The sequence below is a fragment of the Sabethes cyaneus genome, chromosome 2 (genome assembly GCF_943734655.1).
Source record: "Sabethes cyaneus chromosome 2, idSabCyanKW18_F2, whole genome shotgun sequence".
Taxonomy (NCBI): Eukaryota; Metazoa; Arthropoda; class Insecta; order Diptera; family Culicidae; genus Sabethes; species Sabethes cyaneus.
The window spans coordinates 199,805,689-199,832,513 of NC_071354.1; the positions used below are offsets into that span (position 1 = coordinate 199,805,689).

The 26,825-nt window shown below is 39.5% G+C and overlaps 1 protein-coding gene across 1 annotated transcript in view; it reads right to left on the reverse strand.

The window, feature by feature from the left end:
- The window catches only part of LOC128736534 (uncharacterized), a 156,081-nt gene that overhangs the window by 80,469 nt on the left and 48,787 nt on the right, over window positions 1-26,825 (reverse strand). Inside the window, 2 exon segments of the mRNA XM_053831018.1 lie at window positions 5,476-5,498; window positions 24,895-24,940. Of these exon segments, the coding sequence (XP_053686993.1) occupies window positions 5,476-5,498; window positions 24,895-24,940 (69 nt within the window).

A 26,825-nucleotide genomic window follows, 5' to 3' on the forward strand; every position in this document is an offset into this window, starting at 1 on the left:
TTCTTAGCACTATAATACAAACGTTTTAATTAGCCGTAAGTTTTATACACATTTTATCATAACAATAGGTTTTAAATAATTGACTTTTCTTCTTTTACACGACTGACACAATTGTATCATAATTCTTCTTTCTTTACCTTTCAGAACACTACTTTTTACTGAGAAAGACTTTTGTTCTCTATTCTTCACTTTGCACCACTATTATTTTTAAGTAAAATAAAAACTTTTTACGCGACTTACTGTCGTTCGCTGTTACGACAGAATAAAATTCTTTCAGCATAACAGCTGAGCCTTTTAAAGGATCTGTCAGTTGAGGTTCGGGAACGAAATTTTCCCGAACGTCAACAATGCCCTATTGTAATGGCAACCCTTCTTGTGATTTTGCACCGCGGCTTTGAATGCCAGATTCGTCTTTCCCTTTGTATCTGTGAGCGTACAAATATTGGTGACCACTCCGCCAAGACGCAAACCGCGCCAGGCTTGGAGTGATATCAGCTATATTGCTGTGAGTGGCAGTGGTGAATTCCGTAAAAGCGTACTAGTTAGAATGACCACTCCGCCCAGGACGCAAACCGCGCCAGGCTTGGCGTGCTATCACTCAAACCGCCATCTGCATTCTACCTCTCGATAAAGCTTTCCAAAGTGAATCATCCATCCGTCCGCAGACTTGGAAGGTTATCTCCCACCTCGTTGACAGCTCCCCCGGAGAGGGATGCTTTTACAAAACATCTACTTTTGAGTAAACTTTCCTCCGTGAGTGGCCTCTGCATCCAAAGACTTAGAGAGCTACCACTCCTTCTGTCAAAGTTTGCTCAGAGGTGGACTTAGGAAATAGGAATAAACTGAGCAACTAGGGACAACATTTTGGATTTTGGCGGAGCTAAAATATAAATTGTAACCAACGGTTACAGTCGTAAATGTTCAGGACCTTTTCTTGTTATCACATATTTTGGTTTTATTTTTCATTTATTTCACAAGCCAATAGGGTAAAATGGGACAGGCGGAGAAGTCATAAAATCAGTACTTCATCTTGAAACTTAGGTTACAAACTATACTAAACTTGTATAGGTATGACAGGAAAAAATGCGCATATATTTCAAATTTTACATTGGGTTAATTCGTGCAACTAATGCCTTATTTCTGTGGACTGTGTATATGTTTACGCTTACCTTAAAGTGCTGCATCAGAGTATGGGAATTGTGTGGGTGTGCCAGTAATAGTGGAAACTCGAAACATTTCATAATTTTGGCGGATTTCAGAATGATAACAGTTAACAGTTTTATCTAAGGTGCATAATGAAAATTTAGAATGTCGGTGCAAAAATTACAAATTCCTTTTGAGTAGACCAAAACGGTGCAATTACTTAAGAAATTCGTAACAAACCATAGCAGTTTAAAAAGCCTATGTTGTTATTCACCTGATGCCATGCTCACTGCAAGTGTTACTAAGGGCGGTAAATAAAATTCCACTATTAGAGGCAAATTTTTCACTATTACAGGAACATTACCACTACTTTAGGAGCACAGACTAGTATCAGAAAAATCAATATTTTAGATATATTAACCCACAGAATGGAATAATTTTGGTATGTATTTAAAGCCAACAGTATGGTGCACCATGTCATCATATAGTTCAATTGGAAACTGGTGAATTGAGCATTCTAATTGTCTTTAAATACTGTCCCCTGACATAATCCCTCCATTACTGGAGCATCTACCCTATGTGATAATGTACACCAAAGAAATGATTAAGAGCTTGCTGCTCGCCCAGAAGACGCCGAAGGAGATTGCCAAGGTGTTACGGTGTCATTTGGTCCAGGTTTATCGGATCGAAAAGTTTTTCGATAGGTTGGTCCTAAGCAGTGAAAGCCGGGAAGTGGAGGTCCGCGGTTTGCACGTACGCCATACGTGATCAAATAGGTTCATGCAAAGATTGCTCGCAACCCGGTACATTCTACAAGAGACTTGCAGAAAACTTACACGCAACTTCCAGAGCTAGAGTGAAATGCCACTTGACTATGGGGCAGGTAAAGTAACTACGAGTTCGAAGAGATTGCTCCATTTGTTGAAGAAGGAAAAATGGTAATACTGTTCTCCGACTAAAAGCTGTTCAGCATCGAACAGTCGCAGAAACCGTATCATTTTACCAAAGAAATTAAAAGATGTCCTGCAGAGAGAGTGAACTTTAGCTTCCAAACCAATGCATTGCAATGGTTTGAGCATTTGGTTTGAAATAACGCCTGTTTTCATTGAAGCTCGAGTTAAAATTAGTCCCGAAGTGTATATCAGTATTCTGAGGGAGCAAGTACTTTACAATGTTTATTGTGGCATAAATATGCTGATGTGACATTAAAACTGTACTAAATGAGGAAGACATAATGCTATATTTATTGTCCAGTGTAAAGGTCCTTCTGAAGATATTAGGAATAGATGGTTGAATATCATTCTACAGCATTTTCAACATCAGTGCCTTGTAAATTTCACTGTAAATGGCATGAAAGGTAAGTAAATAGTTGACATCGATTTTTCCTGGCCCGTCAGTATCACCTGGTCCCAGTGGGAGAAATACTTTTGAAGCCTTTTGTAGACACAATTATCGTACAGATAGCAGCGCCACAGAGCATCGAAGCTAAGCAAGATTTTTGCCCACATTTTTACATGAGCTGTGAAGCTATTTGCGGTGTGCTTCCTGTGAAGCTGCATCGTATGTACATATGTTGCCGGTACTGGGGCTGAAGATTTAAAGCTGACTTATGGTCGAAAAGCCACTGCATACATGGTAGCAACGCACACGTAAGCCATAGTATGCTTTCTCGTGCAACCAGCCAGAGCTTTTGCCCAAAGGTACGTATCCTAATTCGGTGAACCAATGCCGGGTTTTGCCCGAGATACTGTAAAACGGATTCGGATTGCAAAACCATAGCTTTACCTGTCTGTGTGTTGAATTTTTAAACCCAAACTGTGGTGTATCGTAAAAGTTTGATTTAAGCCAATGGAGTTAATGTTTGCGATTTGCTTTTCGGACCAATTAACAAAAGATTAGGGACCCCACTGCCCTGCCCAGAATTGGATCGTAACATGATAAGTTTTCATAAGTACTTAAATGGGTACATACTTTAATCCAAGCTAGCAATCATTTCGATGAATGATTTGAATGTTTCTGCTTGATAATAATTGTACCACAACTGCGATATAAAACATCACAGAAAGAGAGAAAATTCAATCATTCTCCTAATATGAGCTTAATTGTTGTCAGGTTCAATTGTTCAATTTTGTTCAGCTGATCGTTACCATGCGCCTTCATTGAAAATAAACAATAATAACCATAATCCGCCTCCATTGAAGCACGTTTTATTGATACCAAATAAATCATAAGCACAATCTCTTTGAAGTTTAGCAAAAAGCTTTAGAACAATAATAAGCTCTTATTTAATAAATAATATTTACTGTCTAGAAAATCTCATTAGGTTGTTTCATCTCGGAGAAACTATCGATATTTTCACATTTTCACTCATAAAAATTCTATTTTCAAGTTATCTTCCTCAAAAAAAAATTTCATGAATAGTGCCACTATAGTGATGGTTAAGCTCTACGTCTCGGACCGAAATGATACTGATTCCTGGTTATTTAGTCGATTGATAAATGCAACACTCTGCTACGGGAAAGGCAAAACCAGAAAACAGTACTTATGCCTAATTTTACGGTCCTTCAACCAGCGAAACCATAGAAGGACGCAGAAACACAGAAAATTATACGTTCCCGGAGAAAGTGCACAGCTAACAACGTTGAAACCGGAAAGGATACGCTCGAAGACATTGCATTGCATTTCACATTGCATCATCATGCCGCAATTGGGTTGGAGCGTAAAATGAAAGCTTTATAATTTCCTCTAGACAAAGGGAGACTCGATGCTCGATGAAGCGAATGTGTGAACGTATGTGTGTGTGTACTGTACGTATGTAGGACCTATAGGTATAGCTTGGCAGTCATTCGCTGCATACGGATACGGAGGAGACTTTGCCGTGGCTTAACAATTATGCATCGCATTATTTGGCGTCACTCGTACTTATGTGTGTTCAGCGACAAAACAAGACCGTTCGGTGTTTATAATTCGAATCGCTAACTATGTATGTGCCTTGGTTTCCCGGTGTAATGACGATGTTCTGAAAGTTGATTTCCTCAGCCATAATTAAACTGGTTATACGTAGAGGAGTAACTGCATACATCCAGTAAGTCCTGCATGAAGAAAATTTAAAAAAAAAAAAAGAAAAGCAATGCTCAGAGATGCTTTTATCCAGTTCAAAGCTCTTTTTCAAGCTGGTTGTCACTTGCATTCTTTGATCATGTACGATGGACATAAGTGGAAGCGTTAGGCGAAGAGAAAGATTATTATTTTCAGTTTACTTGGCTGCACTTTTACAATCAGATTTTTTAATTATGACACTTTTTCGAAATTAAATTGTTTAAAAAACTTATCGTTCCAACAACGTCGTTACACAATTTGAAACGCTTCTAAGTGTTCGATTTCTCCGGGGAGCTGCAGTGCGCGACACAATTAAAACCGCAAACAATATCCGTATGCACACACATTGCTTTAGCAGCAGGCGAGGTGTGATGTGTGGTATATACATAACATGTTGACGCAACTGGCAGAAACAGGATTATACATTTAGTCCGGAAAGAACAGATGCTGGTGACAATTTCAGCTTCAGAGCGAAACGTAACAACATTTCCGCGGGTATTTTGATTGAAAGAAGCTGATCGATGAGACCGCGAAGCAGAAACCTAGCACTAAAACCAATGTTATGCTTGCTGGGAAACCTCCTTTCGAGAACTTACCAAGAGGAATAATATTGCTCTTCATTTATCTCTGCAATCGCCGAGCTCGGAAGGAAGCGTTGATTAATTTAATTAACTCCATCAAGTACAGTGCTCCTCTGCTATCCGCATTGTTAGAAACGTTTGATAGAAAACGCCTGATTGAGTTTGAAAACATTTCCGTTCGCCTTTCATTACTACTGCTAAATGGGGTGCCTTCAGCCCTTCGGGCTGGTAAACGACTGTTTGCATCCAAGCTTTCCCTACAAGTTGCAATGATATTTACATACGCATAGCCAAGAAATTTGAAGTGTCGAGCAATATGGGTGTACTGAAATTAGGGGTTGTTTCAACTCAGTTTCTATTCTAAATATTTTATTGACTACAAATTGTGGAAATGAAAAGTCTCTTAAACATCACACAAGATATGTTGTTTGTAAATCATTCAGTAAATAATAATTTCAACCACAAATCAAAAAACCAACTCACGCACAGCGCCACAACCGATGGGACAATCTATCTAAAAAGTGGTCAACCATACCCCACTCTGCGGTAAAAACTACTGGCAAGCAGGCAGGCCGGCCGGTTCGACGAGGCAACCGACGGTTGAAGTTAATTAAACATTAAATGGACAAGTGGAACTTAACAATGGACTCACTTCGATGCACATTCCTCCAGGGCGTCCAGTCCACAGCTTGCAGGACCAAAGGCAAAACGAATGAGCATCATGTGCAATCGTGGTGCATCCTCTAAACTACGGGTGGAATTATTATTTTTCGCCGGATAATCTGAGGGCGTTGGAAATGAATAGCAAGCTAGAGAAAAAATGGTAGCTTACGTAGCGGCCGGTCAGCCGGCGGTCCATTCATACTTAATCGATATTCCAATTAGTGCTGATTTTACATATCGGAAGATAATGAGTCGTCAGCAATTCTTTCACTGGAGTTACAATGTTCTGTTCTATGCTACGTTGCACGTCGTCCGGATTAAATAGAAAACTCCAAGGAATATTAATCAATTATGCATCAATGCAATTGCAATGGAAGGATGGAAAGCGTGGAAGCATCTCTAGCGTAAAAACTCATGTCAGATTCTGTTTTCGCTTCACTGCTCCGATTCCCTTTGATACGAAATAAATAAATGCACATCTGCTGCTAGTGAAAATATCCTCTTCATTACACTAATTATAAATTTATTTTGAGGAACAAGACATTTTTACCTAGAAAAATTAAAGTTTGAAACCCCTCGTCTAATAAAACTGTATAGTTCCAGGTAACAAAACCTGATGTTCATTGAACTTTTTTTTGTTAGATTATAGTCACTTTAACAGCTTACATATGTCATTCGTGACTTCTGCGGGGCTGAGATATGAACCCGGGTCCACGGCGTGAGAGGCGTGAATGCTAACCACTACACCGGGACTGACCACTTTCATTGAACTTATTGGTCGCAATTAATATAAGGAATAATTATTTCAGACGGTTCAATGCAGTTCAATGAATATTTTTTGCATGGTTTAACAATCTATTTCCCCAAAGTGAAGTAAAGGTTGACCACGGTAAAATTGCAACACATTCAAATTGCTCTAACTTTTGAACTGTTGAGTAAAATTAATTGAAATTTTGCATGGAGAAAGTAAAAAGTGCACTGTTTACCTTGTGTGAGTCGTTTCATCAGGTGCTGAAAAATGACATCGAAAGAACAGCTCATTCGCAAAAAAAATTTGCACAATAAGAATCTATCACATCGTGTCATCGCTAAAAGTTGGGTATCCCGAATTCCACAGTTTTTCGTGTAATAAAACGGTTCGAGGAACGTCTGTCGATCGTTAAGCAAGATGGGGAGAAAAAGTTATCCGAATACTAATAAGGATTACACCCCAGTAGCTGGCCTCAGAAGGCCTCAATAGAATACGGCGGCGAAAAACCGTGTCCCGAAGATATACGATCAAAAGCTGGCGAAACTATACTGCTGCTCTATGGAGCGCTAAACCTACGTGAAACCGGACTTCAACCAGATTCCGGGGAGACAGTATACCACTGTCAAAGATACCAAAAGATATCGAAGTTTGCCAAGATATTCTTGATTGGATAAACAATTTGTTCATGCGGAAAGCAGAGTACACCTTTCGTGATCACACACAACTAAAATTTTGGAATTTTTTCGCGGCCCTTATGCTCAACCACAAACGAGCTCAGAGAGAAATGACAGTATGTATGTGTTAGCTCTCTCTCTCTCTCCTCTTTTTGTTAATATTTATTGTTTTGTTTATCCTTGTCCAGTTTTGTTAAAATCGCGTTGAAACAAGAAGCATTTCGGGAGCGCGTTGTACATTTCTACGAGCTACAACAGAAATTTCGGCAAAAAGTATACGGTACCACATTTAAAAAGCAAATATGTTGCGGCTTCGACTGTTTACCATATCCTCAGATGCCTAACAACTATTCGCAAGCAAGGTAGTGGAAGACCAGCCAAAATTAAGGACGCAGAAGGACATCGTTCTCTTTCTCGTTTCTTCAACAACAAGCTCTCTGGTTTGGCTATCAATTAAGATGCACCAGACGAATGTTTGAAGAAAATTTTGATCCCGTTTCTACAAAAACATCATGCAGATGGACAATACGTGTTTTGGCCGGATAGAGCATCATCGCATTACACCAAAAAAACACAATTGTTCCTGAATACCCATTCGATCCCATTTTTACCCGAAAACCACGACCCGAAAATCTGGCTCAGTGCGCCCAATCGAAAATTTCTTCGGGATGTTAGGTTCCTTGGTGTACAAAAATAACTGGAGAGCCACGAATTGCAAACAGTTGATTGGTAGAATCAAGAGATGCATTCGCAAAGTTGATATGACGGCTGTACAACGCTCCTGTTTCGACGTCAAACGAATGCTTCGCCGAACAACCGATTACGGGTCGTTTTCAAATGTACACTAATTTTTTTTCTACAATGGATAATGTATCCTTAATTTCGGTAAATTAGATCTTCTTTATGTATCTTTGTCTTTTTTTGACAGCTTGAGAAAAAAATTCCAAAATTTTAGTTGCCACCCGTTATCAGCTTTCTTATTTCCGAGCTACGAGCGTGAGGCGGTCGAACGGTCGAAGCAGTTCTTCGATGAGCACCTTAACGGCGATATAACAGAAACAGATGAAACGAAAGTTAACCTAGGAATACAGTGGTAACCCGATTTTGTCACGTTTTTGACCCGATTTTGTCACGTTTTTTACCCGATTTTGTCACTCTTTTGATTTATCAAAAGCTTAGTTTGAAAATCATTTTCAAACATGTCAAATGTGTTAAAACACTGTGAAAAGAACTCTGTTGATTATCGTGGAGTTTCCACAAAAGTTGTTTCTTATCTCCACAACTATAATAGCTAGAAGGTCACTTTCTTTGGCAAATTTGTTTATAATAATCTTCTCAAAAATTTTGTAGAACATTGTTTTGCTCTACCTCTTACTGCTTGAAAAATAAATTTTCTATCTTACTGTTAGGGGGTTAATCAAAGAATCGTTCATACCATAAGAAAGAGCTTTTTACGCTGTGACATTTCTCTGAACATAGTCAACCAGTATAATCAACCATTTCGGCGCAATTAATAAACCGTGTTTTCATACCTGTGGGACCTCACAGCACAGGTGACAAATGTCCACAGAGAGGTAGAAGGAAGTGCGAAAGGTCCTAAAAGTGATCAGAATGAAATATATGTAGTTCGTTCTAAGTTATCTGCAAAAAAATATAAAATTGAAAAAATACCCGATTTTGTCACTGTCCCGTTTTTGTCACCCCTAAATTCATCATGGGGGTGACAAAATCGGGTCATTACTGTACCTACAAACGATATCAGCGTACCAGCTTCCGATCTCAAAGAGATCCGACGGGAAATCAATCAGCAGAAGAATATTAGAACCACCGGAAAGGACCGACTTTTGGCGGAACTCTACAAAACTGGCCAATAACCACTAGTAACAGCACTTCACTGGATAATTTTATGGATTGGGAGGATGAGAAGCTACCGGAGGAGCAGTTGGAAGGTGTGGTTTGTCTCGTCTACAAAAAGAGCAATCGGCTAGATTGCTGTAACTACCGCGGCATTACGCTGGTCAACGCTGCCTACAAGGTACTCTCCCAGATTTTGTTAAGCCGTCTATCCCCAATAGCATGAGAATTCGTCGGGCAATACTAAGCGGGGTTTATAGGGGCCCGTGCTACTATGAATCGAATTTCTCCGATAAATTCTCCTGAAATGTCGGAAGTACTGGGTGCCCACACAGCATATTTTCGTGTATGTCAGGGCAACATCCGATACAGTCGAGGTAGATAACCCCGGTAACGGGGTTTACCGAACAAACTAATGCGGCTGATCAAAGCTACCCTGGAGCGTATGATGTGCTACGTGCGTGCTTCGGGGACACTCTCGAGTCCCTTCGAATTGTGCAGAGGGCAACGGCAAGGGGAAGAAGTAACCTCGCTATTGAAGTTGTAATCCAGCGAGCGGGTATCTAATCGAGAAGAGCGATTTTCAACAAGGGTAGCCAAGGCTTTGCAGATGAGTTTGATATCATAGCCAGAAACTTTGCGACGGCGGAGACAATTAACGCCAGACTGAAAGCGGAGTCTAGGAGGATTGGGCTAAAAATAAATGCATTAAAAACCAAATACATAAAAAGAAGAGGCTAAAAGGAAACAAACGCGTGCCTTCCACGGACTTTAACCTTTGACGGCGACGAACTAGAGCCTGTGACCGCGGACAACAACACTAGTAAGGAGATCCAGCGGCGCAGAAGCTGGAAATCGGGCCTACTTTGCCTTCGCAACACGCTACGATTAAGAAGCATACACCGTCGTATGAAGGTGACGAAGTACAAACGCTAATGCTTTGTGGACTTGAGGCAGTAACTTTGCTTACGAAAGACAAAAGTGTACTTACCTAATTTAAGGAAAGGTGCTGCGGACTATTTTTTAGCGGAGAGTGGAGTAGGCGTATGAACCACGAGTTGTAAACAGAACTTGGATAGATTTCTATCGTACACCTGGCGAAAGTTGGGAGACTACCGTGGACCGGCCACGTCGCGAGGATGCCGGACGGCTGTGCGCGGAAATTCGTCTTCTTCAATAACCCCACCGCCACCAGCACCAAAAATAGAAGGACTTAACGTGCTAGATGATTCGACCAGGTTGAAACCGCATTGCGTGTGTTGAGACGCTTAACGAATTAGCGACGAGTAACCCAGAGCCGCGTACCGTAGAGAGGAATTCTAGATACGGCGAGAGCCGCCCCGGTTCTCTGCTAGTAGAAACAACGTTAAGGCTTCCGTCCATCCTGGCAGACGTACATCACGGTTTTCGTCTTTACGGCTCCCATCCATTATGGCAAACATGGTATTCGTACATATGGCAAACGTCCGTGTGGGTGCCGTATTTATGGCTCTAATCCGGTAACCGATTCGGAGGCGTATTATCAGTGGAAGTCGTATTTACTATGGACTTCACAAGCTGCTTTCGAACATACTCCGTACAAAATGCCTCCCGTACAAGACACTCATTAGACCGGTTGTTCTCTATGGGCATGAAACGTGGACAATGCTCGAGAAGGACCTGCGAATGCTCGAAGTTGGGCCATGAACTTGCACAGCTCTATGAAGAACACAGTATTCATAAGGTAGCTAATGCTGGACGGGTGCGATAGGCAGGGCATGTTGCGAGAATGCCGGATAACTACCCTGCAATGATGGTGTCTGCTTCAAATCCGGTTAGATTAACACTACCAGCAGCCCCATACATCACTTTTTCAAATTCTGCTTGGCTGAGGAGCAGTAATCAAAAGAGTAAAATCAAACCGAAAAGTGTATGCCAAGTCTGCTCAGAACATTTTACGAACCACGTCGGAAAGATCTTATGTTGTGGTAAAGTCAACATCCAAGCTGAGGCACTCTGGTTGGACGTAGATGAATCGTCAAGCGAAAGTCATGCTGAAACGGGCTCTTGTAGTCGATAATATTTCGCAGTAAACTAGATCACTAAGGGCAGAAGAATTAGACTGGATATTATGCCTATTACAACGTGCTTTTTCTTTAATTTTTTTTTATTAATTACTGAATAAGTCAAGCTGAAAACAGGATTTAGCACCATGCATTTCGGTTTGTTGAATTTCACATAAGAAAAAAATGTCCACGTGGACAAACAGGAGAGGGCGGTGGGGTTTGAGTCAATGTCCACGGTTTTCCACCGAGGGGGACGGGGGGGTGGGGGGTTAAAAATTAGTATTTTTATGTCCACGTGGTATCTGGATGGCCCCAAATTAACCTTCCGTTACTCGTGCCAACTTTTGTAACACGGATACTCGCGCGTTGTATTTTGTACAACACTCTTTATCTCGGAAAGTTACTGTCTTCAGCAAAGTTAATCAGTAGGTTAAGACCTTTCGTTTGAGGGATAGAATTTTATAAGTTTATCACCAGGCCGCGCCAAAACCCGCTGTAAATTGTACATCTTACAATTGCGGCCATATACAAGTTGCTGCATTCGGAAAGATCCTTTTATCGTTCCTAAATGATGTAGCATTCTAATGATTAAATTTATTTCTAGCAGTCATTTACTTTTTTTAATGGGGCTTTCCAACGGTGGTTGGTTACAGTATTTATCATAATTCATTGGTCTTTATTGGATAAATATGTTGGCAAAATTAGGTTCTGTTGTACCGAAGACTCCAGAACTCAAGACTGGGCATAGAAGGAGGTTCACATATACACAGCTAAGGATGATACTACTAACGTCATCTCTTATCCCAAGGGAATTACTACTGCTCATAAGTGTTAGTGATCGCAACCATCTGAAAGAATGTATGCGTGTAATGTTGATGTACGATATCATGCAATGGTGTCAGTGTGATTGTGATGCTAGAGTGATCCCAAGCAGCACAATTTAGGTCCATTTAGTTGAAGCAACCGGATTACGACTGAAATTAGTCATAATTTAGTTACAAAAACTACTTTGTAACAACCGTGCTAGTAGGGATGGCACATATACAACTTAAAAGTTACCACCGTCATCCGCAGAGGGCGTACTGACCCTGTCCTTCGAGATTTGACAGAGTGTCAGAGGGGTGGTTTTGCCGAAGATATTCCGGGTCGCAGTGTTGTATCGTGTACTGTCTTGTCCGCTTGCTTATCCCTTCGTCGAAACAAAACAAGGATCATCCGTAGTTATTGGCACCATTTTAACTCAAGAATTATTTTCATATGGTCGGTGTTAAATCAGACCGAACTAAGCCGCAGAATTTAAAAAATGAGTTAGTGACACCAAACGATCAACAATTTTCTAAGCTACATTTTACTCTAATAAGACTACACAAATGTTACGAACAGCCAAAGGTATGAGATGATTTCTAACAATTGATAACTATAAACCATACAGAGCGGGTCAATAGGATCGTAGCAACTGGCCCTGCAATTGTCCTGCACTCTAACAGTTACCTGCGAAGTCTGTTGTATAAAAACAGAAGGTCAAGTTTGATAACGGAACGTAGCACCTAGGCTTTGCTTTGCTAAACCACACTCTTAAATGATTCTACCTGTAAATGGGTCGGATTTAGTTAAAGTTAGGTTGAAACTACTCATAATGCCCTTAAAGTGTACAAACTCAGATTTTGAGTAGTTTTTCAACCAAAAAATTGGTAGTAGGAACTTAAAATTGCGTTATTTGTCATAGAGAATAAATCAATTATCGATAGCAAGTAGCCAAAATTGGTTGAAATTTTTACCCAAAGTTTGAGTTTGTACACTTTAAGGGCATTTTGAGTAGTTTCAACCTAGCTTTAACTAAATCCGACCTATTTACAGGTAGAATAATTTAAGAGTGCATACAGAGCAGCAAACTTTGATCACGTTTTTCTCGACATCAAAATTTTGTCACTATAGCCAACTGTGCTAGTAGTTTTTTTAATGTATATTTTTTCATGTTTAAAAATCAATTTTTTATAAGTCAGACCGTTCTTCTTCTAGGGACCGACGGAAACGACACTTCTCTTGAAAATAAGTCCCAAACGAATTCTGTTTAACAAAACAACAGAAGGCCAAATTATGTCAAAATGTAGCGCCAAGACTTTGCTTTGCTTTACATATTAATCTGTTTAGCAAAACGAAAAGCTTAAGGTAGGTGAAAGTTTCCAGTAGATATTACTACTAGGATGTGAAACATTGTGATAATAGAATAAGCAAAATTTTTCATTAGTGTAATTTGCCTCTGTCACTCTTCATTGCTTTAGACCGAACGTTAACGATTGCCACAGTTTATTTTAAAAATTCAGCATACAGGTAAAGCTATGGTTTTGAAATCCTTTTCAGAGTAACACGATAAAACCGGCATTGGTTCGCCGAATTAAGATATTTCCTACGTTCAAGTTCAGGCCAAAAGTCTGGCTGCACATACTTTACCATGCAAGGGCACTCCGAGCATAAGTCAGCTTTAAATCCCCAGCACCGGTATACGTGCGGCACCAGCTTCACATGAAACACACCGCAAATAGCTCCACAGCTCATGTAAAAATGCCGGTAAAAATCTTGCTTTGCTTCAATGATCCGTAACGCTACCGGTAGGTACGTACGATAAACATTTTCACAAAAGACTTCAGCAAGGGTATTTCTTCCACTAGCTGCAGAAGGGACAGGAAAAATCGATGTCAACTGTTTACATTTTTTTGCCTCATGGAACTTGTGTTAAAACTATGGTAGTTAGATATTCAACCACACTTCCTTCATCATCCCGAGCAGGAATTTTAAACTAGGGAATAATTTAAATTTTATCTTCTTCATATACTACGTTTTCTGTATCTAATTAATTTATGTTTACTTTTATAAATCCTCTCCTAGGTTAGAGTACAAAACAGTTGCGAGGGTAGTGCTACGATTCTAATAGCCTTTGCCAACCGATATTCGAACATACGACGATTGGCTTGTAAGACTAGCGTCGTACCTGGGAGGCTCTTACAAACACAAATTTGTTCTAAATTGCATTAGAATAGGTAAAACTTGACTGAATTTGCACGAATTGCATTCAACTACAGAAAAGTAGCAATAAGTATTTTAATCGTTGAAATCAGATAAAACCCAATTGCAACTGATTCCGAATCCGTAAGCAAAGACTCTAAACTAATAATTAATTGGACGGTATTGGGAAAGGATTTGATTAGATTCGAAGAAATTGTTACATTTTGTTTCGATTCCAATGAGCAGAATGAGAATAGTTTCCTGTCAATTGTTTGCTATCATGCAATAATGACTCGACTCGAAATGTCTAATGTTCACTATTAATCGTAGTCAAGTTTGCACATTTCACATGCGAAATTGTTTCTGTTCCAAAGTTATTTCATTATCACCAGTAGGTACCTACGTACCAACAAGCATCGGTTTGTCATGTGCCCCATTCTACTCGTTAAGAAATTCTGCACTAACAGTTTTAGTTTCGGTTTAGTTTTTGTGAGTAGAAAACTCGCCCTCAATTTGGCCTTTCCAGTTTTGACAACAAGTTGGAAATCAACATTGTTCATTTCACATGACACATCAGAGATGGAAACATCATCGTAATTGAAAAAAGTTTGCACGTCAAACTGCCAAGAGCCAATTCCGAGTCCAACCAGATTGGCATCCTTCAGACTGATTGGTTGGTAGTTGGTAGAGCAAGATAAAAGCAACAATTCGGTGGATTTATTTAGCTCGTTCGCCCAGAAGTACTACACTGTCTGTCTAGTTGGGTTGTTTGAGTCATATAAAGGATTACGACTCCATAAAAATAATCAATTCGTACGGAATAAAGAACTGGTAACCGTAGTGTCCATAAACACTCATACCTAAGCTTGATGGATTGATTTTCAATATTGGATGATCCGTAAAACGGCCTGGGGCTCATTTCACATCCTACAGAGAGTTAACTTTATTTCTATATTTCAGCTTTTTCTGTCCGTTCATGGTGATGCACTGCAGAACTGGTGTAGCAATCCTACCGGAACTAAGAAATCTAATTCCGTGCGTGTACAAATGTTCATTGTGCCAAAGTGCATCGTTGTTGAGGCAACCTTCAAACTTTTGCGACCCGAGCATCGATACCCAAGCGAGCGGGCGACGAAAACTTTTCCGCACCGACCAAAATGGAAGTAAACTTTCCGTCATGCAGTATTTACCAGCAAAAGAATAGTGCACACTCAAAGCGGATGAAGTTTTGAGAAATGCAACATTCTACATGCACTGACAAGTGACAACTGAAGAACCGGAAAATGACAAAACTGTGGACGAATGCTTATACATACAGCAGCAATGCTGCATGCTTTAGCAGCACTATCGGATCGAAAGAAACTTTGCACAATAATAGCTTCTCTCTTTTCGCTGGTTGTAAAATCGGAAGCAGTACATAGTCAATCAATCGGATTTCGAGCTCCGGCAAAAGTGGCGACTCAGAAGCAGTGGAATTAATGATGTTGCTTTTCCTGTGACAAATCTGCTGTAGTGCAAGAAGATTAATGGCTAATTAAAAGAAACATTTTATTTTAATGTGTAATCCGAGATGAAGAAAAAAAAGCACTAGTGAAAACCGGCTGCTGAATTAGGTACGAACCCCTTCCAGTCCTAATGAAATTCTGTAACAATTGCTGAAGCGAAAAAGTTACTAAAAACTATATTTATTATTACTGTCGGCAATAGATAAACTAACCTCAATTTAGTCGGTATTAAATGTTTAACATTCGAGACGAGCCCCCATTGCTGCTCGATAATGAACAATTCCAAGGAAGTTATATACACTTTCCTGAAAGTTATGTCGCTTCAGTGAAACCAAGTCCGTCCAACCCGGGCTGCACGAGCTTACATCATATTCGATGGTGTTTACTATGTAGTATTGGTAGGTATCAGACAAGCGGAAATAGATGGTGTCAGCTACTTCCGTCTCTCTTTCCTGATACTCGAACCAAAGTGACGCAGTGCTGTGATCGATAATTTTTCCGACGCGCTTATGCAATTTGAGGAAAACTAACATTTACATTCATTGCAACATTGATTTTAAATTATTCAATTTTCTAAATTTTATTTTCACAAATATTATTTCGTAATCAGTAAAAATACATCAGGATCGTCGTTTTAACAATGACTGAAATGCCTAAAATTGCAAGGTGATGCAGAATACGTTATCTGTTAGCTGAGTCTTTGATTAACAATTTAACCTTTGCTTGGCGCAAAGCTTGCACCCAAAACCCCGTGCACCGATGATGAATACAATTATCTTGTTTTGATGAGTTTCCGACAGCAATGAATTCGGATTACGAACTTCGCTCGGTGTGCACAATCCACAATGGGACAGGAAGAAGCAAATAAAAAAAAGTAAAATATGAATTTCTACCGAAGCGACCAATTGTGACGCTGGCTGGGGATGGGTAAAGTTTTAGTTTAGCAGGAATTTTCCACCAGAAAGGCGCACAACACAATAACCGGGGAGGGGGACGTCTACATAAATCCGCTTTTCTTAAATAAATAAACCTAGATTGTTGGAGAGCTGTTCGTGCGTTACTTGGTACCACTTCGGCAAAAAGTACTGCATTGTTGTAAATTTCTTAACAAGTACCCGAACTCAATCCTCACACCCACCCCCGCCCCGTATCCCCACAAGTACGTTGATCGAACACGATAGCGGTGAGTGAATGAATGAAAATTACATTCCATTGCCGGGGTGAAATATAATAATTGAATTGAACTTCATATCTGTGCAATTGTGGACGGAATCCGATCGTGACGGAAGGCAAGCTCGAGTTTGGGGTTTACCGTTTGAGAAACTGGAAAGCTGTTTTAATGCAGGTTTACAGAGTAGCTCACTGGAGAATTTCCGGTAAACAGCGTGCCATTTGAAAGTGCAAGCTGATCGCAGTAAATTTGAACTAGTAAAAATCTTCTCACATCGACTCGTCACCGTCATGAATATTTCAATTTATGCAACAATTTCAAGTTAATTAGTCAATTAGTTATTAAAACTGGAATTTATTCCTGTGTAATGTCACATCAGGTTATTATAATAACAAAATAATATACAAGTCTTAGCCATAACTGGTTATTCAAATGAAATGAACTTCCTTATTAGTAAAAACGAGTTAGATTAAACTTCCCAATTTCAATTACAATAAATCGAGTAAGAGGAGGCGCAAATTGTGTCAAACATAATAACACAACCCACCAGATGGTGGAGTTTGAAGATACGTCGCACGCTTAATAAAGGGGTTGTACAGTCTGCTTCTGTCCAGCGCCTCTATGGTTCAAAGGTACATTAGTACCAGTGAGCCACATGCTCTGGGTGTTATAGTAGTAGTAGTAGTAGTAGTAGGGGAAAGCCACCATCATTTCAAGGACTTGCCAATGTATGTGGGTAGAATTACAGATGATCCAAATTTGATTATCAAATGAATTTCACACTAATGTTGTTACAGAAGGGCCAAAAGGGATTGGGCGGACCCACAAGCAAAGGCACTTGTGCGCATTCCGGGGTTATAAGAGTCGCCTTCTAGCATTAGGATCCTTCCATGTAATAATCAATTTCGCTGTACCAACTTTAACCCACGTGATGATTGGTTTGTTTTGAATTAAGAAGTGCCATATTTGCTTCAGATCTTAAGGATTCAGGTTGGCAATCCACTCCATCATCCAGCCTTCCACATTTATGATATCAATAATAATACTGTTAATAATATGATATTAAGATGAAATGTGGAATATATGGGTAAAAATAGAACAATCTCACCAGCAGTCCTTCGTATGGAATAGAGTAGCGTCCTTTGAGATTCCATAAGTGCTTCTAATAGTTAATTTAATTTTTCATTCTGGTATCCATGTGCAGTATTAAAACTCGTTTTGGCCAAAGTTTTTACTATATAACAGGAGATGCTTCATAAGTTAAAACGAAAAAAATAATTAAAATAACTTATTAGGCTTACCTATTAGCTAGGCCGTGTGGCTCCGCCATCTGCCCAAAACCGCGGTTTTGAGATCAGGCAACCGGGAACCACCCAGCATCGCACCTCCTAGCTTGGCTACTCACTAGAGTATTACCAGGTACGGCCACGTGGAGGCGCTAGGTAGGGGCTTGGGATGTCTAGAGCTCACATGCCCTGGCGGGTGTTGTGAGTTCGAATTCGGTTATGATCCCAGATTATAGCTTCGGTCGACCCATGCACCTTCCAGCATTGGACAAAAGGTAGGAGTCACAACGACTACTTGTTAAGCGTAGCTACTAATAACCCGCTCTCCCCCCTCTTACCTTTCCGCTCTTTATTCTTCACTCTAAAAATTTCATTACTATCTTCTACCGTCCCTTCGTCAATTATGAAAGAACTACAGTTACAAAAAATATTAATACGAAGTTTGTCGGGTCAGCTAGTATGCATATAAAAATGCTAGTTGGGCAGTGTGGTTTCGTTCATCTAACTTCCGGGCACGGCTTTTCGCACCGGTATTCTGTTTTTTGTCAAGATTTGGGACCTTTTGAACATTGGACGTACATAATCCAGCTCGAATTTGGCCTCAAATTCAATTTTTTGCCCAAACCCTGACGAAGGGGTTTCTGGTCGAAGGCTCCAGCTGCGCACTTCCTAAGTAACAATTCTATGTTTTTTACGTTCCTCTAGTGGTTTTCATGATCAATTTCCAAAAAAACCGCTAGTAAAACTATGAGTCCACCAGCTTTGTTAACTTGAAAATATATCCGTGAGCAGAAAAGTTAAAGTTTCACTGTCAGATCATTCTGAACGATTTGTGCGCGATTGTCGATATGCGCATTAAATTTTATCATGCGTATTAGTATGATAGGTGGGTAAAATCAACGCGTCATCGAAATTTTGCAAGTTTTGAAAATCAGTTGTTTTAACAAAATAAATGTACACTCAAGTCGCTTTTTACGCGAAGGATACGTCTCGCGTAAATCAAAACCGCGTAAATTCCGAAATTCGCGTAAAAACAAACCGCGTAAAAAACCGCGTAAATTCCGAAAATCGCGTGAAAAAACCGCGTAAGTTCCGAAATTCGCGTAAAAAAACCGCGTAAATTCCGAAATTCGCGTAAAAAAACAAAATTTCGCGTAAAAAAACTGGATTTCAACACTACGCGAAAAAATAGACGTTTTGAGCACATCCGTGTAAATTCTGAAAATCGCGTCAAAAACCGTGTAAATTCCGAAAATCGCGTAAAAAACCGCGTAAATTCCAAAATTCGCGTAAAAAACCGCGTAAATTTCAAAATTCGCGTAAAAACCGCGTAAATTCCAAAATTAGCGTAAAAATAGTCGCGTAAAAAGCGACTTCAGTGTATTCTCAATCTCTAGCAAAAACATTTTGCTGCTTCTTATGACATGAAAACCGATTGATTCGCACTTTTTTTCTGCAATACACTTTGCTTTAAATAAAAAGAAAACAACCAATAAAGCGGAATGCCATGATTATATAACATTTCGCCGAATACCATTTTGCAGAACCCCACTTCTCGGTTGACCATAACGCAAAATATAGAGATTCTCGGAATACCATTTCGAAAAACTTAACCTTTACGCGTGACCCTCTCCTTATTCGCTGTTGCTCATTCGGACCCAACTGAAGGAAAGCAATAGAAATCAGTAGGCCTAGGAAAACAAATAAACCTAGATAGAGGTGATCTATTTGGGTGGACTGCCCCCCACCCCCGCAGTGGCCGCTTCTGACGGCGGTTCGCTGGCAACACTCACGGGTTGCGGCCGTCTCGCCCTGAATCATCTAGTGTTACTGTTGATATTGACCAAACTCGTGATTTTAGTCATGACCTTGAAATGCGGTCAGGCATATATCAATATTTTTTTTTTTGAAACGATGATTCTACAATTGATGAAGGGACGGTAAGGGAAAGTAATGAAGGATTTTTTTTTATTTTTTTTTAGTAAATGAAGGGGAAAGAGTGAAAAGGAAGGGGGGGGGTCAATTTCGAGTTTGGTCAATTTCATAGGAACGGAGCCTTTCTCCGAAGAAACGCGGACTAACACGCTTTCGGACGAACAACGTCACACGCAGTACCTTGCAAGTCGTAAGGGCCTGCATAGTGTCGTCGTCCTGAAAGTAAAAACACGTTAGATTAAAACTTCTCGGTCGGTGGTTTCTACAGTAGGTGTAGGAAGAGGCACAATTTGTGTCTAAAAATAGCCCAACCCATGTCGCTATGGTTAATAAGGGGGGTTGTGCAGACTTCTTTTGTCCAGCGCCTCTATGGTTCAAAGGTACACGGGTACCAACGAGCCACACGCCCTGGCAGGTGTTGTGGGTTCAAATCCGGTTATAATCTCTGATTATAGCTTGGTTCAACCCATACACCTTCCAGCATTGGACAAAAGATAGGAGTCACAACGACAACTTGTTAAGCATAGCTACCTATTATCCCCCCCCCCTTTCCTTTCCACTCTTTCCCCTTCATTCCCTAAAAAAAATCCTTCTTCATTACTTTCCCTTACCGTCCCTTCATCAAATATAGAATCATTACTGTTGATAGTGTTGAACTCGAGAAATTTTAGACTCTTCCATAAAACATTAGTCAATAACAAGACCATCAATTGTTATTGACTAATGTTTTATGGAAGAGTCTAAAATTTCTCGAGTTCGATTAGTTTTCGAGTTAAGCAAAAATTTCTGTTTTGTTTTTATGAGAATCCTTATCCCCCTACCACAGGGGGGGGTGTCAAACCATCATAAAAAAATTCGTACCGCCAAAACCCTCCACATGCCAAATTTGGTTCCTTTCGGTTGATTAGTTTTTGAGCTATGAGAAAATTTGTATTTCATTTGTATAGAAGCCCCCCCTCCTAAAGTGGGGAGAGGTCCTAAATCACCATAGAAAAAATTCTTGTTCGCAAAAACACCCACATGCCAGATTTGGTTCCATTTGTTTGATTAGTTCTCGAGTTATGCAGAAATTTGTGTTTCATTTGTATGGGAGCCCCCCCCCCCCTCTTAGTGAGGGGAGGAGTCTATAACCATCATAAGAAACTTTCCTGGCCCCGAAAACCTCTACATGCAAATTTTCACGCCGATCGGTTCAGTAGTTTTCGATTCTATAAGGAACATTCCGACAGACAGACAGACAGACAGAAATCCATTTTTATAGGTATAGATCAAAACGGTTCGACAAGCAACAGTCGACAATTTTGATTGGTGCACCATATTGTATTGCTACGCCCAATGTATGGTAAGTTTATAAGGGATGCGGAGCAGCCAACTAGTTTTATTGTGGTAATATAACCAACCACAGTAAATTTGATTTATTAACAGTTTTATTATAGTTTTTAGCTAGCTTTAAGTAGTTTTTGACTTGTGTCATCTTGGTATTGCACAATACCATAATAAAACGAGAGGTAATGGTTAAAATCACAGTAAAACTTATATAAAATTCAAATAAAATTAAGCGTCTTCAGAACTGTTACTTGGGTTTACTGATGGTCCGATGTAATAGATTCTTATTTTGGATGTATTCGTGCATAATTTGTCGTGCAGAAAAACTCACACAGTGTAAATAATGCACGTTGAACTTTCTTCACGCAAAATTCCAATTAACTTTACCCAACGGTTCAAGTTAAAGTTTATAGTATTGCCACTTTATTGTGGACACTCTTGATCGCTGATCCGGCGTTTACAACATCCTCTCCCTTCTAAAGAGACGCGAGAGGTACGTTTAATAGAAGCCTGGTTCTGGTCGCCCGACCGTAAAGTGCAACAGAAGTTGAAGAAAAAGACCGAGAGCAAAGTGACCTTATCGACCGGGAGGTCGGAATACCTGGCAAAAATTCACATTTCTATGCGAAAGTGTCAGTCCAGACCGGCCGTATCTGAGCGGCTGGAAATCACTGAGAAGGAGCGGCAGAAAGTGCTGGTGAAAAACATCTGTCCGAAGAATTTTTGATTTGCTAAGCAAAAAGATCTCAGCTTTCCAATAAAATACATATAAATAATTGTGGCCTCTTTGGTCTTTATACCATAAAACCACCAATAACGAATATTTTCAATGTTTTCACGATCCTAAAAAACTTTTAACTTCAGTATCAGAATTATTGGTTCATTGAAATTGGTTCAGTAATTCAAAACTCTTAATTTTGAGAGAAAGATTGACAAAAATGACGATTTTGAGTCACTCTAACTCTGAAAGTAGCACCTCAAACACCGAAGAAAATTTCGTACTCTACTTGTGATTTTTATGCTTTTTTACATTGACCAACTGCCCGCAAGACATTAATTAATTCAGTACTTCCTGAAAGAACCATAACTCTTGAAAACTGCGTCGTTTTAACCTTGTCTTCCGTTTGGGCACTGTCGCTATACCGTGCTGTCTAGTTATTTGGGAAATGTCGAATGATTTTCCACACGGAAAATAATAAATGATCACGTAAAAAATCCGCAAAAAAAGATAATATCCAGCCAGATGATGGGAAGTACCCGGAAAGGTTATAACGAATTATTATTTTCGCTGCTCGTTTTTCTATACCTATGTGCTATATCACATCCGAAATGGACCCACCTGGTGGAATCGTATGTATGTTAGAGAAGAAAGTGGAGTCACAGTAGCTGTTTGTTATTTTTCAGATACCGGTGCTCAAATCATTGTTCTGAGAGTTCCTATATGTTGTCGGAATATATGGTACGGGAGGGTATTTCCAGCACGCTACTAAATTCGGCATATATACATTACGTTTTTTTGCTGCGCTTTCCCAAATAAAAACTTTGTCGCTTTATAACAATACTGAAACGAATGTAGCACTCATAGGCTTTAATGTGTTATAACTATTATCATAAAAGTGTAAGTAATTTGCTAAATTTTATTCACTAAACATCAAAACCACTGTTTTTCCACTGGCACGTATTAATTAGGCTGAAAATAACAGAAACAATCGCTTACGCGTATCCGCTCTTGATGATGGTTTGGAAAACACACAATTATGATCACGTTTACTTATTCTGGAAACTACACAACTATGAAAATGGTATAACAGAACAACTCTACTTCTTTTTATCACGGAAGAACACAAAAATTCCCCTCTGTAGGCGATATCGACACGTTATCCATTATCCATCTGTCTCTATTTTGATTTGCTTTTGAAACAAATTAATCCCAGTGCAGGCTTTTTCGGCCTGCTGGATATTCAAACAACACAGACACCTCTATAGAAAATGGGCCCAATTTAGCCGCTGCAACTTCATCATTTCTCGCAACTATAACTCAAATTCAGTAGCGTTTCATTAAAACCAAAATGCACGCCGATATTCAGTAAATATTATTCTATCAACGGGTATAAATTTCTAGTCTCGAATAAATATAGTTTCAACGTAATTCCTGCATATTGTTCAGACTACCGCTTAATGGACTGAAAATACCCTCCCGTACCATAATTAGCAATTGACACTTCATATACTAACGCTCCAGCTTCCTTGTTGCCGTGTCACTACAACTAAGGTAAGGTAACTAAGGTAGACTTCTAAGTAAAAAGTTGAGAAAAATTGAAGTCTGAAAAGTAAGCAGATATGACCCAATTGTTTTAATATTATGCATGGAGTTGGTGATACGATAAACTTAAATGACATCACAAACGGTTGGTTCACCGTGTCGAACGTCAGAACGTCACGATAGATATGTATGTCATTTTGTTATGCTGCAAAGCAAGTGATTTTTTTCTTCTCTTTTGATTCGGTGGCATTGTTTTTAGATGATAATCTTAAAACTACTATAGTTTCCGGTGCTTGCTCTAGTATCGACGGTGTCCTTTTGTAATTTCCAATCGGTCTCCCTCACTATTCTACGTTATCATCGGTCCCCATCTCGGATTGTAGAAGTTGCTTCAAATGGTACCTTTCACAACCAACGGTAAACTATTCCGAAGACAAAGAAGTGAAATGAAAAAATATCACAGCTTGCAAAAATCGCACTGCGGAACAGGAAAAAGTTTAATTTATCGAGCAAAGGTTTCATTCCGATAGCAAAAAAAACAACGTTAGGTAGACGAAAGGTTATCCGATAGTCGGAGTCATCACGATGAACGTCCTGCTGTGTGCCAAACAGCCGAGAGAAGCAGCAAAGAATAGGCAATGTTGTTGTCTTACCCCTGAACACCGGCAGGAGGTGGTTGTCTGTTCCACACAGCCAGTCGAGCTAGGAAAAGCACATCAAACAAACTCAAAAGCAATAACGCTGCGGTCCGGGGAAGGTCTTGGGGGCTAACCAAGCTTTTTGGTATACCTATATTGAATGCATTTTTAAACCTGAAGCAACAGAGGAAGGCATAGCAACAATTATTTTGACCTAGTAAACCCAGGTCAAAGTATCCACCGGAAGTTACACGTAACATGGAGAAGTCTTTTTGAATAATTCATCAATAAGTTATTATATTAAAACCAAGAAGCAAACCATTTTACCAAAAATAAGTGATTTAAAAAAGCATTCCGTCAACTGACAAACGAGCTGAAACCAACCAATAAATATAAAATAATGATAATATAAAAAGCTTACTGAAAGTCCGGAATAATTTTACTATTTCAAACCACATTCGTTAGTTCCATTCTGATCAGGAACCGAAACTAATTACGGAACATGCTGAATGACACCATTCAGGTCCACATGTTCCGGCAGAATGATTCAAAAGTGTTCACTTTTCACAGCAGAAACAACCAGCGAACCAGCTGTTCGCAATGTTCGGTCTGGGGATTTAGCCAGGCCAGTGTTGTTGTTCTGTGTTCATTGTTTTATGCACAGCACACATACCTACAGTCGAGTCGAGAGTGTCAAGGGTTAATCATTGTTCCTCTGTTTGATTGACGTGATTGTAATAGCACTGGCCGGATTTATTTTTACCTCTTACGCTGGACACTGTGCCGGAGGAGTCTGTTGTTTGATTTCAGGGATAAACAGTGCCCCACTGGGGCAGGTGGTGCGGTACCTTTCCGATATGCATAACAACATGGATTACGGACGGACACAAGTTGACAGAAAACAAGCGACAGCTTATCGCACGAAATGAAGGCTTTGCGTAAGTAATGCAGAGTAATGTGAAGCTGTGAAGCTCTTGCTAATGGGAGTGCTATTTTATTTATTCTAAGCTATCTTTGTGGAACGTGCTTCACAATATTGAAAGGATGCAATATCCGATGCTCCTGAGTGATATTAAATGTGGGTTCCGTTTCGATCCATGCATCCATTTTGCTTTGTCCAGGAGAGCTTGATCGAATGAATGAATGCATCTTATCATTGGGGATGGCTGATGACCAGTGAGCAGAATTATGTTTCTACTTATGGTTATTGAATCGAAATTATTGGTTCAGTGTTTTAAGTGAAATTTAGACAGAAAATTTTTCATCTTTACACAGCAATGTAAATATTGAAAACTTTGTTATTGTCCCTTTGGCTGATTTTTCCAATTCTATGGTTTTAGGTGCCACTGTTGTAGCTCTTACGGCAGAGGAACATTAGATTAGATTACCGTACAGGAATAGGATTTTTCGGACTGAAAAAGTTTCCAATCAGCACCTGACCACGGTTTATCGTTGTACGTGGACTAGTGATTGAGATCTTTTAATTCAAAATGTGCAGTATTGTCATCGACGAATCAATATGCCATTCCATTCATTTTCCTTGAAAACTTGAGATTTTGCATTAGAATGTGTTAAACTGTGCTTCCATATGCACAGTAGCTATTTATATTGCTCAAAAGTAGGGAAAGCTGAAATTGCTTGTAGACTGGTGCCGGGTAATTGAAATATTTTACGGTTTTCCGAAATATTTTAAGTGACACCAAGCATTTGCGATACATATTTCAAGGCGGAGATTTCCCAACTACGTGAATAAAAGAGATTTTTAAGGCTGCTCGCACAGTCACACTGTCACAATAAGCTATAAGCTATTGCAATGAAATTTTGCTGACATGGTAGAGTTGGATACAGATGTTGATACCTGATACTGAAGTGCAGTACTAAGTACTAAAAAGGTACAACTTTTTCAATATTCTAATTGCCGATGAGTGGCTCTGGATGTTGACAGATTTTTAACGCGACGAGTACCGTAAGCGCGCCTAATTCTGCGCACCCCATATTTCGGTCGAATTATACAAAAAATTCTTCAAATTGTTCAAAGGCATCTAGCGTAATATATGTAGGGGTTATTTCTAATTCACGTCATAGTAAGGAAAGCCACTCTAATTTTCATCATTTCTTAGGTGGATTTAATGAATACTCCGAAAGGACTGATTTGACTCAAACACACTTACCTTCCGATCCGTGCACTTTGAATTCACTAAAAAGCGATTATTAAAGCATTTTATTGAAATTACGTAACTGACTTTATTTCTTAAATTCGTCATACCGTTTTCAAATCCGTCCATCAAAATTTTTCATCGTCCGAACTAAAAATAACAATAATGTTTACGAAGCTAGCGCGCATGTATTTGTGTAGGACGGCATGACAAATGTTATTCTGCAAAATTTCTGCTGGTCATGCAAGTTTTTCCGGCTGCAAAATAACGACAATGCGTTGCGTAAGTTATTTTCATTTCATGAGTGACGAAAATTGAAACGATTAGTCGACATTTTTTTCTTCGTCGCACGAAAAAACGTAGGAAATTTGGCTGCTAGAAATTCTTTGATGAAAAAAAGCATTTAAATAGATCTCAGCTTACTTTGATTGATCGCGTATGATAGTCAACAAATTAAAATATTAGGGAATAACTAATTTTGCATTCTGTGTCATAAAAATCGCTGATATTTTTAATAATTTGGGTTGGAAAGGACGGGAATAGGCAATTACGACGAAGCAGCAACACACCCTACATGTAATTTCTAATTTCAGAATGTTTCGATTTGTAATTGAAATAAGCACTGTGCAGAATGAGGCGCGCTGGTATTTTGTTTACGTTAAGTTCAAAGACAGTCTGCCCACCTCGTATTGCTCAAGTTTCTGACGTAGGACTACGTCTTACGGTAAAGTT